Here is a 13,565-nt window from a genome sequence, read left to right as displayed (position 1 = left end):
AAAGAGTTTTAAGTTTGAAAGGGGACATAATTTGACCAAAATGCATATCAGAGTTATGGGACTTGATGCTATCAACTAGTTTTATAACCCCGAAGAAACATGTTAAGTTCATATCTGCATTAGTTTTGGAGATAGTAACTTGAATGTAAAACTTTAACCAGAATTTTCTAAGTCCAAAAGGGGGCATAATTTGCCCAAAATACATGTCAGAGTTATGGGACCTGATTCTGTCAACTAGTTTTTAACCCGAAGACACATGTGAAATTTCAATTTAATATCTGCATTAGTTTTGGAGACAGTAACTTGCATGTAAAACTTTAACCAGAATTTTCTAAGTCCAAAAGGGGGCATAATTTGCCCAAAATACATGTCAGAGTTATTGGACTTGACCTAGTGATGTAGGTAATTGATCTAGAAAAAGAAAAAATAAGTTTCAAATCTATATGCCTTTTGGTAATAGCTGTATGTACTTGCACGCAAAACTTTAACCAAAATTTTCTAAGTCCAAAAGGGGGCATAATTTGGCCAAAATGAAGGTCAGAGTTATGGGACTTGCTGCTATGAACTAGTTTTATAACCCCGAAGACACATGTGAAGTTTCAATTCAATATCTACACTAGTTTTGGAGATAGTAACTTGCATGTAAAACTTTAACCAGAATTTTCTAAGTCCAAAAGGGGGCATAATTTGCCCAAAATACATGTCAGAGTTATGGGACTTGACCCAGTGAGGTAGGTAATTGATCTAGAAAAAGAAAAAATAAGTTTTAAATCCATATGCCTTTTAGTAATAGCTGTATGTACTTGCATGCAAAACTTTAACCAGAATTTTCTAAGTCCAAAAGGGGGCATAATTTGGCCAAAATACATGTCAGAGTTATTGGACTTGACCTAGTGATGTAGGTAACTGATCTAGAAAAAGAAAAAATAAGTTTCAAATCTATATGCCTTTTGGTAATAGCTGTATGTACTTGCACGCAAAACTTTAACCAAAATTTTCTAAGTCCAAAAGGGGGCATAATTTGGCCAAAAACAAGGTCAGAGTTATGGGACTTGCTGCTATGAACTAGTTTTATAACCCCGAAGACACATGTGAAGTTTCAATTCAATATCTACATTAGTTTTGGAGATAGTAACTTGCATGTAAAACTTTAACCAGAATTTTCTAAGTCCAAAAGGGGGCATAATTTGCTCAAAATACATGTTAGAGTTATGGAACTTGACCCAGTGAGGTTGGTAATTGACCTAGAAAAAGAATAAATAAGTTTCAAAGCTATATGCCTTTAAATGATAGCTGTATGTACTTGCATGCAAAAACTTAACCAAGGTGTGACGCCGACGCCGACGCCGACGCCAGGGTGAGTAGAATAGCTAGACTATTCTTCGAATAGTCGAGCTAAAAATGAACCATTTTCTTATTTCAGTAAAAAATAAAATGGTAATCTTTAAATGGCTTCATTTTTTTTATTTTCACCCATATGAGCCGCACCATGAATAAACCAACATAGTGCGTTTGTGACCAGCATGGATCCAGACCATCCTGTGCATCCATGCAGTCTGGTCAGGATCCATGCTGTTCACTTTCAAAGCCTATTACAATTACAGAACACTGTTAGCAAACAGCATGGATCCTGACCAGATTGCACGGATGCACAGGCTGGTCTGGATCCATGCTGGTCGTCGCAAATGCACTATGTTGGTTTTCTCATGGCACAGCTCATATATTTGATGAGGATTTTGTACATTTGAAGTAAACATCCGATTCTGACTCGATTTGATTTTCAGTTCAAACAAGGCAGTCTGAAAGACAGCTAAATCCCCCACCACTGCTATGGATAGTGAAAGGGTAAACCTTTGACCTTTGTATATATAGCTGTGACCTTGACCTTGAACTGACATGGCTGACTCATGAATTCTGCACAATGTCTTGATGAGGTAATCATTTGACCCAAGTTTCATGAAGATCCTTCAACGGGTTTAGGAGATACAGAGTTCAAACCTTTGACCTTGAGTTGTGACCTTGACCTTGAGTTGACAAGGCTGACTCATGAGTTCTTGATGAGGTGTTCATTTGACCGAAGTTTGATGAAAATCCTTCAAGGGGTTTACGAGATACAGTGTGGACACAAAATGGAAGGCTCAAACCTTTGACACTCAGTTGTGACCTTGACCTTGAGCCGTTATGGCTGACTCATAAGTTCTGCACATCCTCTTGATGAGGTGATAATTTGATCAAAGTTTTATAAAATTCCTTCAAGGGGTTTAGTAGATATAGAGCGGACACAAAATGGAAGGCTAAAACCTTTGACTGAGTTGTGACCTTAACCTTGAGCCAGCATGGCTGACTCATGAGTTCTGCACATCGCCTTGATGAGGTGATAATTTGACCCAAGTTTCATATGAATCCTTCAAGGGAATTAGGACATACAGAGCAGACACAAAATGGAAGGCTCAAACCTTTGACCCTCAGTTGTGACCTTGACCTTGAGCCAGCATGGCTGACTCATAAGTTCTGCATATTGCCTTGATGAGGTGATCATTTGACCCAAGTTTTATAAAATTCCTTCAAGGGGTTAAGGAGATATAGAGCGGACACAAAATGGAAGGCTCAAACCTTTGACCTTGAGTTGTGACCTTGACCTTGAGCCAACAAGGCTGACTCATAGGTTCTGCACAGCGTCTTGATGAGGTGATCATTTGACCCAAGTTTCATGGAAATCCTTCAAGGGGTTTAGGAGATACAGAGCGGACACGAAAGTGTTATGGACAGACGGAAGGACGGACGGAGACCGTTCCTATAACTCCACCACCATTTGTGGCGGGGGATTAACTAGATGCCCACGGGCAATATGTTGAGCCCTCCAGAAAAGGACTAGGAGTTGCACATGACACCCTGTCTCATTAAGGCAAACATTCATGCCAAATAAAAAATGATTGCAAGAAGCTACAATACTTGTAAGTTATTTATAGTAACAACAAAGGGAAGTAAATCTTTTAAAAAAATCTAAGTCCATACAAAAATCCTTACCAGTAGAGATAGGTCAAAATACACCTCAAAATTGGATGTAACATGCATATTGTACTAGAGAAAAGTGGTCTTGATTTTTCCCTACATCCAGTAATAAAAGTTATAATATAAGCTATTTATAGTGCAACAAAGGGAAGTAATTCTAGGTTCTTGCATATGACACTCCGTCTCATGATGGTGAACAATTGTGCCAAGTTAAATTAAAATCCCTCCATGCATGAAAAAGAAATGCTCCCGACAGTCATTCTTGTATCTGACCTTTGACCTCTAAGTGTGACCTTGACCTTAGACCTAGGGTCCTGGTTCTTGCGCATGACACTCCGTCACATGGTTGTAAACATTTGTGCCAAGTTACATCAAAATCCCTCCATGCATGAAAAATGCTCCGGACAGTCGGACAGTCATTCGAGATAGGAACCTACAGTTTGTGCATGACACTCCGTCTCACTGAGGTTAACACTCATGCCAAAAATAAGTGAGATTGCTCCATGCATGTCAAGTTATGGTCTGGACAAACAAATCCGGACGGACGGATGTACATACGCACACACATACACCAAACAGCCATTTGGACAACTATGTCTTCGCTTGTTGAGAGCATTATGACGTGTGTCATGATGTCAAATTGCCACATGACGTCCAATACATTACTCTTCGGGTAAATGAAGTCCAGCATAATATTTATTAAAATATGTCAATGAGCATGTCAGAATGAAAACAACCAAGGCGTTATTGTGATTCATCATCTAATTTACCACAGTTCATCATTCAGATGCTTCAGGATTTAACCACTCTGGCTAACGCCCTACATATCTGAACTCTGAACCATGGTAAACGATAAAGACTTGAAGGCCTTATTTGTTAAATATAAACTATTTTAGAGAAATATAGCCATTGGATACTTATCTTTTAGGTTGGCAGATATTGCTCTTATTATTATTATACAGGTCCCAGAAAAGACACAAATTAGCTATATAGCTAAATCTAGCTATATATAGCTAGAAATAGCTATAAAACCAATAACAATTATTCAAAATATGTAAATATCAAATATAAAATAGTTATTATCCCATTCAAGTGGTTTATGAGACAAAAGGCAATCACAAAGAATGGAGATCTATGCAGTTGCAGCTTCAATACATGTTGCGAATTTCTGCGATTAATCATTTATAAATTGGTCATATACACGATGATTATCACAAGTGAAAAATTCAGTGATGATTTATCGCAAAATACTGCCGCAGTTATTGAAAATGCGACTACAAAGACCTTGGTTTTGTGTCACTGTCTTTCACCTTACAAACCTTTTGGACGTGATTATGACCATTTTGCAGGGACCTGTTATACATCTTACTATATTCTTAGGCCTGAGAAAAAAGACAATGAACTTACCTTTAGGTTTATAGCCATATTGTGACATGTACTCCTCAATCTCTGAAACTTTTGGAGATACAAAGTTCTTTAGTAGACTGTCAACAGAAGATGCTATATCATTCAAACTTTGTACATCTTTCTTCTGTCTGTCCAATTCAGTTAATAATGGTGCCTGTTTAATAGATACATTTGTATGTTTAGTCTGCTGGATGATTATGGAATAATGTACATTGTATAGAAAAATCATGTTTTAACGTTATTAATACACTAAGCATGAGGGTGTAGCCCGACTGAATTATTCTGGTGACATATAATCAACTTTGAGTGTATTAATTTAACTAAAATGATTTTGCGGTACATAATTTTGATTCTAATTATATAATGCTCTTTTTTCTAACACACAAGATAAAATATAGTAGTGCTCTTTCCTGGTTGCAACAAAAACATTTACTGATTTAGTCGCCCTTTAACATGACAACATTTTAGTGCATATTTTAAAATATAGCAAAAAAACATATAAGAATAAATCATTTCAGATAACACTCATTTGGGAATTTTAAATTCAGAATTTGGAAAAAACACATTTTTTTTGCTTTGGATTACCTCCTTGTACCATAGGTAGATTTATAGGGGAAAAAAGACCTGCTGTTAACATCATGTGAATAAATTTTTTGTATTAAAATGTTGCTAAATGTTGAATTTTCTAAATCTTTCAATTTACCTTTAACTTTTTAACATCATTTTTCAAATCTGAGATGTCTTTAATGGCTTGTGGTGCTGAGAAGTCTTCATTCTGTCCAGAAATTGCATGTTTATACTGTTCACAATCTCTATCAATCTTGGCTGCAAGGTCTATTAACTGTGCAAAGAAGGTATCTTTTTGCTTCTCCATTTTGTCTCTTAAAGTAAAATATGTACACATGTACGTTTGTAACACAAGAATGATGTCAACATTGTATGACACATGCTCTGTACAATGCTTTATAGCAGGGCGTCCGCTGCCTATCGCATTTGGAGCCACTGGCTCCAACTTTGACTAAAGTGGCTCCAAAAAATCTCGAGTGGCGAAACATTATGGCTCCACATATATTTTCATTTTTTCCCACGTTGTTGATCCGGAAGCGTGGTTTCCGTTTCGTGCCTCTCGGATATTCTCCCGGGTAGATAAAACCGATAGCAAGTAATCAGCTGACGCATGTTTTGACAGGTGTGTATATTACATAATGCTGTGACATGTGTGTGCGTGTTAACTGGAGCGGGGGAGACGGATGCGATCAATTATTAAAAAAAGCACGTTTCAATGGAAATGCTTGAAGTATCCGCTGATGTTTATTCTAATTGATCCAATTATCGATGACTAAACCAATTTTATTGATCAATGAGCAGCGACCCATTTGTTTTTAATGGCTGTTTCCACGCTGTTTTCCCCGACGATTTTTTCGGTTCTTTGTACGAGATTAACTTAATCAGAAAATATTTACGGTAATTGCGATAATTATCCGACATTTTTAAATAATTTCAAACTTTTCTTTCAATTTCCGCCGTATTTTGTAATTTTAGCACGAGACCTCGTGTCAGTTTTGTTGTTCACAGCACAGGCACGGGTCCAGTGTATATTTTTTTGTTTAATATAAAAAAATCCTTTTTTCACACAAATATACTTTTTATATGTAAGTCAAATGAAAAAAAAAATCGATGACAAAAAATCCGGTCACAGTATCATATACATTAAAAAGGTGAACTATGCGAGCGTAACGCTATGGGAAGTTACTCGGCAAACTTGTAGAACATTCCAAAATTGGAGTTTATACACTTGCAGCCGCTACGTGCATGATCGCACCTTCGAAACATTTAAAGCCTTCCATAAATATTCAACTGACCCCATAAATTGTTTAAAAAACACAATACAAGTCTCTACGAGCGAAATATTATAGTTATCCCCGGCGATTTCAGCTGCCAAACATATCGCTCACCTGTTATCACTGCACTTGAGGACAAGAAGGTCCTCAGAAAAAATATCTAAGTCCAAAGGACAGGAACAGCAAAGGGAAGAAATTTAACCAAAAAAAAAAAAATCTTACAAGGTATAGATATGTTAAAATACACCTAAAAATTGGAGGTACCATCCATGTTGTACCACAGACAACTGGTCTCGTGTTTTCCCTACGGCCAATAATAAAAAAGTTACTAAAAACAAGTTATTCATAGTAACGTAAAAGGGAAGTATAAAAAAAAAAAAAAATATTGTAAGTGGATAAAAGAAGGATCTACCAAATAAATCTGTTGACATAAATGAAATTTCAGATCAGTATCTTCATTAGTTATAGAGATATAACAATTTTAATTTGAAATAAAGGGAGGTAATTTGACATAAAATCAGTCCATAGTCATCTACCCTGATTCTCTCAGTCCAACTAATAACAATAATGAAATTTCAAATAAGTCCTGTAAGTACTTACTGATATAAATCCATTTTGATCACAATCAGGGGAGGTAATCAGATATAAAATAACTGGAACCTATGATTGGATCTGATTTGTCATGGAATCCAAGCTTTATTGTTGTTGGAGATATTTTGGAAGTTTGTATCAAATAAAACCATAAATGAAGTCTCTATATGGCTGCAAAAGCCAAAATAGCCAATTTTGGACCTTTAAGGGGCCATAACTCTGGAACCCATGATAGAATCTGGCCAGTTGAAGAAAGGAAGCAAGATCTTGTGGTGATACAAGTTGTGTGCAAGTTTGGTTAAAATCAAATCAAAAATGAAGCTGCTATTGTGCAGACAAGGTCAAAATAGCTAATTTTGGCCCTTTTAGGGGCCATAACTCTGGAACCCATTAAGGGATCTGGCCGGTTCAAGAAAGGAATCGAGATCTTATGGTGACACAAGTTTTGTGCAAGTTTGATTAAATTCAAATCATAAATGAAGCTGCTATGGTGCAGACAAGGTCAAAATAGCTAATTCTGGCCCTATCAGGGGCCATAACTCTGGAACCCATAATGGGATCTAGCCAGTTCAAGAAAGGAACCGAGATCTTATGGTAATACAAGTTGTGTGCAAGTTTGGTAAAAATCAAATCATAAATAAAGCTGCTATTGTGCAGACAAGGTCAAAATAGCTAATTTTGGCCCTTTCAGGGGCCATAACTCTGGAACCAATAATGGGATCTGGCCAGTTCAAGAAAGGAAACGTGATCTTATGGTGATACAAGTTGTGTGCAAGTTTGGTTAAAATAAAATCATAAATGAAACCACTATCGTGCAGACATGAAATTGTTGACGCACGGACGGACTGACGACGGACGAAGGGTGATCACAAAAGCTCACCTTGTCACTATGTGACAGGTGAGCTAAAAACCAGGAACATGTCCGCTATCCGGAATGAAATCACCGAGGATTACTGAAATATTTCGCTCGTAGATATGTTCTTCTTCTACAAGTACCTTAATTTTTCATTCCTTCAAGAATGATCCTAACCATTTATGAATGTTTCCAGTGATACCATATGATTCAATTTTATGTAAAAGTTTGTTATTAGGGACTGATGTAAATATAATCAGGTCAGAGAGCTGGCCTGTTTGCACCAGTTGGTTCATTTGAACCAGGCTGGTCCAACTGACCCATAACAAGACATGTACACATGGGCCTCATGAACCGTATTTGTCATTAATATCAAACGGTGATGAAAAACTTGTAAAAATATCCGCTTAGAAACACATTCGGAATCTTGTTTTGGCGTGTACGCTTACTTCTCAGCATGCACTTCGTGCTCAGACAAACTACATGTATATAAGCTGCCTTGACTATATTTTTGCCGCACAACAAAGGGAATATGTATATGACAGATTTGGAACTGTCAGTAAAGCAGGAGTTATTTGCATAGATTTTATGGTAATTTTCAACTTTTATACATTATTTTGCTGTGTTTCATCAGTTCGCCGCCACTTTGCAATTTTCCCAGCTGTATCATGATCATGTGACTGAAAGTAGCCATTTGATGCTGGCGAAACTGAAATAGTATAAAGGGAGATAAATGTTGGCATATTTAAGTTACGGATGCCGGGGGATATGAATATGCGGTTGCATCTCAAATCAGCGGAAATCAGTGTGTTTTCTTCCTCCTTTATCTCTCGGATTTTACAAATGGATTTTCCACCAGTTACATTATTTTATTTTATTGTTTTGTTTTTTGGGGTTTAACGCCGTTTTTCAACAGTATTTCAGTCATATAACGGTGGGCAGTTAACCTAACCAGTGTTCCTGGGTTTTGTACCAGTACAAACCTGTTCTCCGCAAGTAACTGCCAACTTCCCCACATGAATTATCAGCGGTGGAGGACTAATGATTTCAGACACAATGTCGTTTATCAAATAGTCACGGAGAACATACGCCCCGCCCGAGGATCGAACTTGCGACCCCGCGATCCGTAGACCAACGCTCTTACCTACTGAGCTAAGCGGGCGGGCTCTATATTTTATTTTAAGAAATTTGTAAAATCTATGGTGACCTAAGTGTACAAAATAACGTACCTGGTAGCAAAGCGATTCGCAGATTGTTGGAAGGCCACACCAAATTGATAAGTTGTTCATCGGATTTTTTCTGCAAAAATTGAGGCGGCGAGCAAAAAAATAATTTAAATATTTTTTTTAGTTTTTGAGAAAATCAGGAGCGAGCGAAGATCGAAGAAATATATTTGTCTTCATTTGGCTCTCAACTGACTAATAAAAACCTTAAAATAGAATGTATAGCACTTTTAAAAAGTCCCCAGGGATTGAGAAAATCTGACCTGCAGACGCACAACAAAGCGAACTCGTGAAAAAAGGTAATAACATCGTCATACAGTACATTGTAATCAAATAATGCATGCTTTTGAAAATGCTGTTAGAAAATATGTAATAAACAAAAATGCATAACCTTACATCATACTTATCATATACATATGTGACTTGAACATTTACTGCTATGAAAATGTAGCATTTTTAGCTGACTTTACAAAGTGTTTGATACATCAAAATTCTTTGTGAATGTTACTAGATCTATTAAAGCTTTTGATTTGAAACTTAGAATAGTTATTTACTGTCAGACTACACCAGGAGAAACAATATGCTTAAGTCTGAATCTAGACAGAGTTATGGCCCTTTTTAACATAGAATATTTTAATTAAGTTTTATATAATGACCAACAGCTCTGCTATTTTCAAAGCTTCTGACTATTATGCCCCTTTTACTGGCAAAGCTCTGATTCAGAAAAGTCGAGCATGATGTCTTATGTACAGCTCTTTTTCTAACTTTAAACTTTCATAACATATCAGATTTGTTGAAACAAAGTCTCAATTAAGGTCTGAAAAGGAGATTAACGTGCATTAACTTTAGTCTACTAAATGATTGGAAAATTTGAATTGTTCTGAAAACAACTCATAATGTAAATTCCTTACCCCACCAACTTTCGTATGCAAATTTAATGCTGATCACTTGGACTTGGATAAGAAAGTTGGTGGGGTAAGGAATTTACATTATCACAACAGTTTCGCCACTAGAGTACACAGCATGTATGCAGCAGGAGTACACAGCATGTACGCCGCAGGACTCGGGCCAGGAGTACACAGAGTGTACGCAGCGGGAGTACACAGCATGTACGCCACAGGAGTACACAGCATGTACGCCGCAGGGGTAGTACACCGCAGGCTCATTTGCATGTGAAAAGTGTATGTGCCGCGTACATGCTGCGTACTATTTCCCGCATAATAAATTCCTCCAGCGTACATCCTGTGTAAGTACTATGTAGTCCACAGCATGTACGCAGCAAGTAGTACGCGGCAGAGCTCATTTGCATGTCAAAAGTGTACTACAAATGTACTATCGGTGTATGTGCGGTGTATATCCTGCGTACTATTTAAAGCCCTTGATTTCAGTACACATCATGTACGCATCATATACGCTGTATGTACACAGCAAGAGTACGCAGCAGGCCTTTTTCTTCTGTACGGGTAGCGCACCAAAAAATTTTGGATTGATTTTTTTTCAATGGGGCGAGTGCAAGCCAAAAACAAAAAAAAATATTTTTTTGTGTTACTGAAAATATACGAGTGGCAAATCCGATGAACAACTTTTTAATTTGGTGAGGCCTAAGTGTCAATTTCATTGAAATTTAGTTGCATTGCATAAGTAAACAGGCTGGTAACATTGCCCGATCAGGATCGGGCTTTCGACATAAAAACTAATAATTTTTGAAAAATAATGAAGATATTTCTTTCAAACTTGGTCCATTTATTAAGCATAACATATGATACAAATCAATATAAAAATAACTTGGTTGCCTTTAGTTTTGGTAGAATTATTTCCCCTTTTCATATTTTTATGACGCATAATTTTTTAAGTAAAAAAAAATTGTTCTTATGCTAAGTTTAAAACAAGAAAGGGTTCAATGGCTTTCTAATGCTCTAAATTATTGCGCTAGTACATGAATATATACATTTTACTGTGCTCTCACTTACAAAATTATAGAGAAATGTTAGTTGTAAAAAAGCTGTTGATACATCTGCACTAGAAACAAAGTATTAACCCTAAATATATAGAATAAAGGTATTAGTGCACAAGTTTGGAGCAACAGAAAGCCATTGAACCCTTTTCTGTTTTAAAGATTGCATTAAAACATAATTTTTTTGGACTTCTAAAATTATGCATCATAAAAATCGAAAAAGGGAAACTTGTAATTTTAACAAAACTGAAAGCAACAAAGTTTTTTCTATCTTAATATGTATCATATGTTATGCTTAATAAATGGACCAAGTCTGAAAGAAATATCTTCATTTTTTTCCAGAAATATAAGTTTTTATGTCGAAAGCCCAATTGGGCAATGTTACCAGCCTGGTAAAAGTCCAATAGAATTATAAATTATAAAATGTCCATACCATTATGCGAATATCTACATAGGCAGTGGCTAGAGAACCGGAATCAGTTCCCTAGACAGCAAACTTAATCGTCCGGAACCGGTTCTCTAGCCAAAGTACCGTGCATAGACTAGGGAACCGGAATTTTACTTCTATGCATAAAACTGCCGAATTTCACTTTGTTTCTTTTGGTAAGTTTTGTTTGTTTGTTTGTTTTGGGTTTAACGCCGTTTTTCAACAGTATTTCAGTCATGTAACGGCGGGCAGTTAACCTAACCAGTTTTCCTGGATTCTGTACCAGTACAAACTTGTTCTCTGCAAGTAACTGCCAACTTCCCCACGTGAATCAGAGGTGGAGGACTAATGATTTCAGACACAATGTCGTTTATCAAATAGTCACAGAGAACATAGTTACGCCCCGCCCGAGGATTGAACTCACGACCCTGCGATCCGTAGACCAACGCACTACCTACTGAGCTAAGCGGGCGGGCTTTTTGGTAAGTATTATGCATGTTATTATCTTAATAAATTTAACATTTCAATTTTCAGCAAGCAATGCCCTTTCATTTATCTGTGTTTACTGTATCTCCACAAGTGTAATCGTCGCATACTGTCCACCATATTGGAATGATAAATAAACTAGTATGAATGAATGTGGAAATAGTCAGCATTGGAGCAAGCCGAAATAAATTTGAAATGTAAATTAAAAGGTATAAAACAATAAAAGAAACATTTAAAACAAATTAAGTAATTCCTGTTAATTAGTAGTGATCACATATTTTGAACGTGAAATGCCAAGGTGTTACAAACTGATCAAAGAATCTGCATGAAGTTTTATAGGCAATTAAATTAGTTTGTACATCTATAAACATGTAATGACACAAATACAAATCAATATTATTTTATATTTAAATAATTTTAACATAGTACATGTTGAAAGAAAATAACATTTAAACAAGAGCTCGTCGAACACAAAATGCCCCCCTTGATGCATTCAGTAATTGCACAAGGAACAGAAACTATATGCTCACTGTATTATATAAAACAAAAGTTCTACCATTCTGGTTTAATCTGACCTTGACCTTTAACCTATTAACCTAACAAGAGATTACAGAGTGATCCTGGCACCATCCACTGAGCCATTTTTGAATGTTTCAAATTTCAAGATTAGCTCAAGGTCAAAATCAATGTCAAATTTCATTTCGGTACAAAACAATGTGTATGTGGTCCAAATTTGAAAGCTGTGGCTTGAGAAATGTGAAAGCAGGTCACTAGATAAATTTCAAGGTCAAAGTTCATTTCGGTAGACAGAACTATGCATGTACTTCAAATTTGAAGGCTGTAGCTTGAGAAATGTGAAAGAAGGCCACTAGGTCAAAATCAATGTCAAATTTTATTTTGGAACAAAAAACTATCCATGTGGTCCAAATTTTAAGGCTGTAGCTACAGAAATGTGAAAGTAGGTCACTAGGTCAAGATCAAAGTCAACTCATGTCAAGGTTCATCTTGCCACTCAAAACTATACATGTGGTCCAAATTTGAAGCCTGTAGCTTCAGAAATGTGAAAGTAGGTCACTACATCAAAATCAAGGTCAAATTTTATTTCGGAACACAAAACTATGCAAGTGGTCCAAATTTGAAGCCTGTACCTTCAGAAATGTGAAAGTAGGTCACTAGGTCAATCTCAAGATCAAAGTTCATTTCAGTACACAAAACTATGCTTGTGGTTCAGATTTGAAGGCTGTAGCTTGAGAAATGTGAAAGTCGGTCACTAGGTCAAAATCAATGTCAAATTTTATTTCGGAACAAAAAACTATGCATGTGGTCCAAATTTGAAGGCTGTAGCTACAGAAATGTGAAAGTAGGTCACTAGGTCAAGATCAAGGTCAACTCATGTCAAGGTTCATCTTGCCACTCAAAACTATACATGTGGTCCAAATTTGAATGATGTAAGTTATGGGCATGAAGGTTCTAAGTTTTTCCCTGTATAAGTCTATATGAACCATATGACCCCTGGGGCGGAGCCATATTTGACCCTAGAGGGATAATTTGAACAAACTTGGTAGAGAAGCACTAAATGATGCTACATTACAAAATATCAAAGCCATAGCCTTTGTGGTTTGGACAAGAAGATTTTCAAAGTTTTTCCCTATATAAGTCTAGGTAAACCATGTGACCCCCTAGGACGGAGCCATATTTGACCCTTGGGGAATAATTTGAACAATCTTAGTAGAGGACCACTAGATGATGTCATATACAAAGTATCAAAGCC

The 13,565-nt window shown here is 36.6% G+C and overlaps 1 protein-coding gene across 5 annotated transcripts in view; it reads right to left on the bottom strand.

The window, feature by feature from the left end:
* Positions 1-13,565, bottom strand: part of LOC123550875 (uncharacterized) — a 54,583-nt gene that overhangs the window by 33,822 nt on the left and 7,196 nt on the right. For 3 of the 5 annotated variants that reach the window (XR_008370463.1, XR_008370462.1, XM_045339338.2), the window contains exons 1-3: positions 7,848-8,092; positions 5,123-5,300; positions 4,420-4,573 (exon numbers count right to left, since the gene is read on the bottom strand). Coding sequence is in view for 3 of the 5 variants with exons in the window: in XM_045339338.2 (XP_045195273.2) it covers positions 4,420-4,573; positions 5,123-5,293 (325 nt within the window). In the remaining 2 variants the exon portion in view is untranslated. Of the gene's footprint in view, positions 1-4,419; positions 4,574-5,122; positions 5,301-7,847; positions 8,093-11,314; positions 11,442-13,565 lie in introns of those variants that run through there. The other 2 variants (XM_053540237.1, XM_045339337.2) reach the window with 2 other exon arrangements.

Source organism: Mercenaria mercenaria, chromosome 4, assembly GCF_021730395.1.
Source record: "Mercenaria mercenaria strain notata chromosome 4, MADL_Memer_1, whole genome shotgun sequence".
In the NCBI taxonomy this organism is placed as follows: Eukaryota; Metazoa; Mollusca; class Bivalvia; order Venerida; family Veneridae; genus Mercenaria; species Mercenaria mercenaria.
The sequence above is the reverse complement of the archived record's forward strand: the minus strand, read 5'-3'. Positions and strand labels throughout refer to the sequence as shown.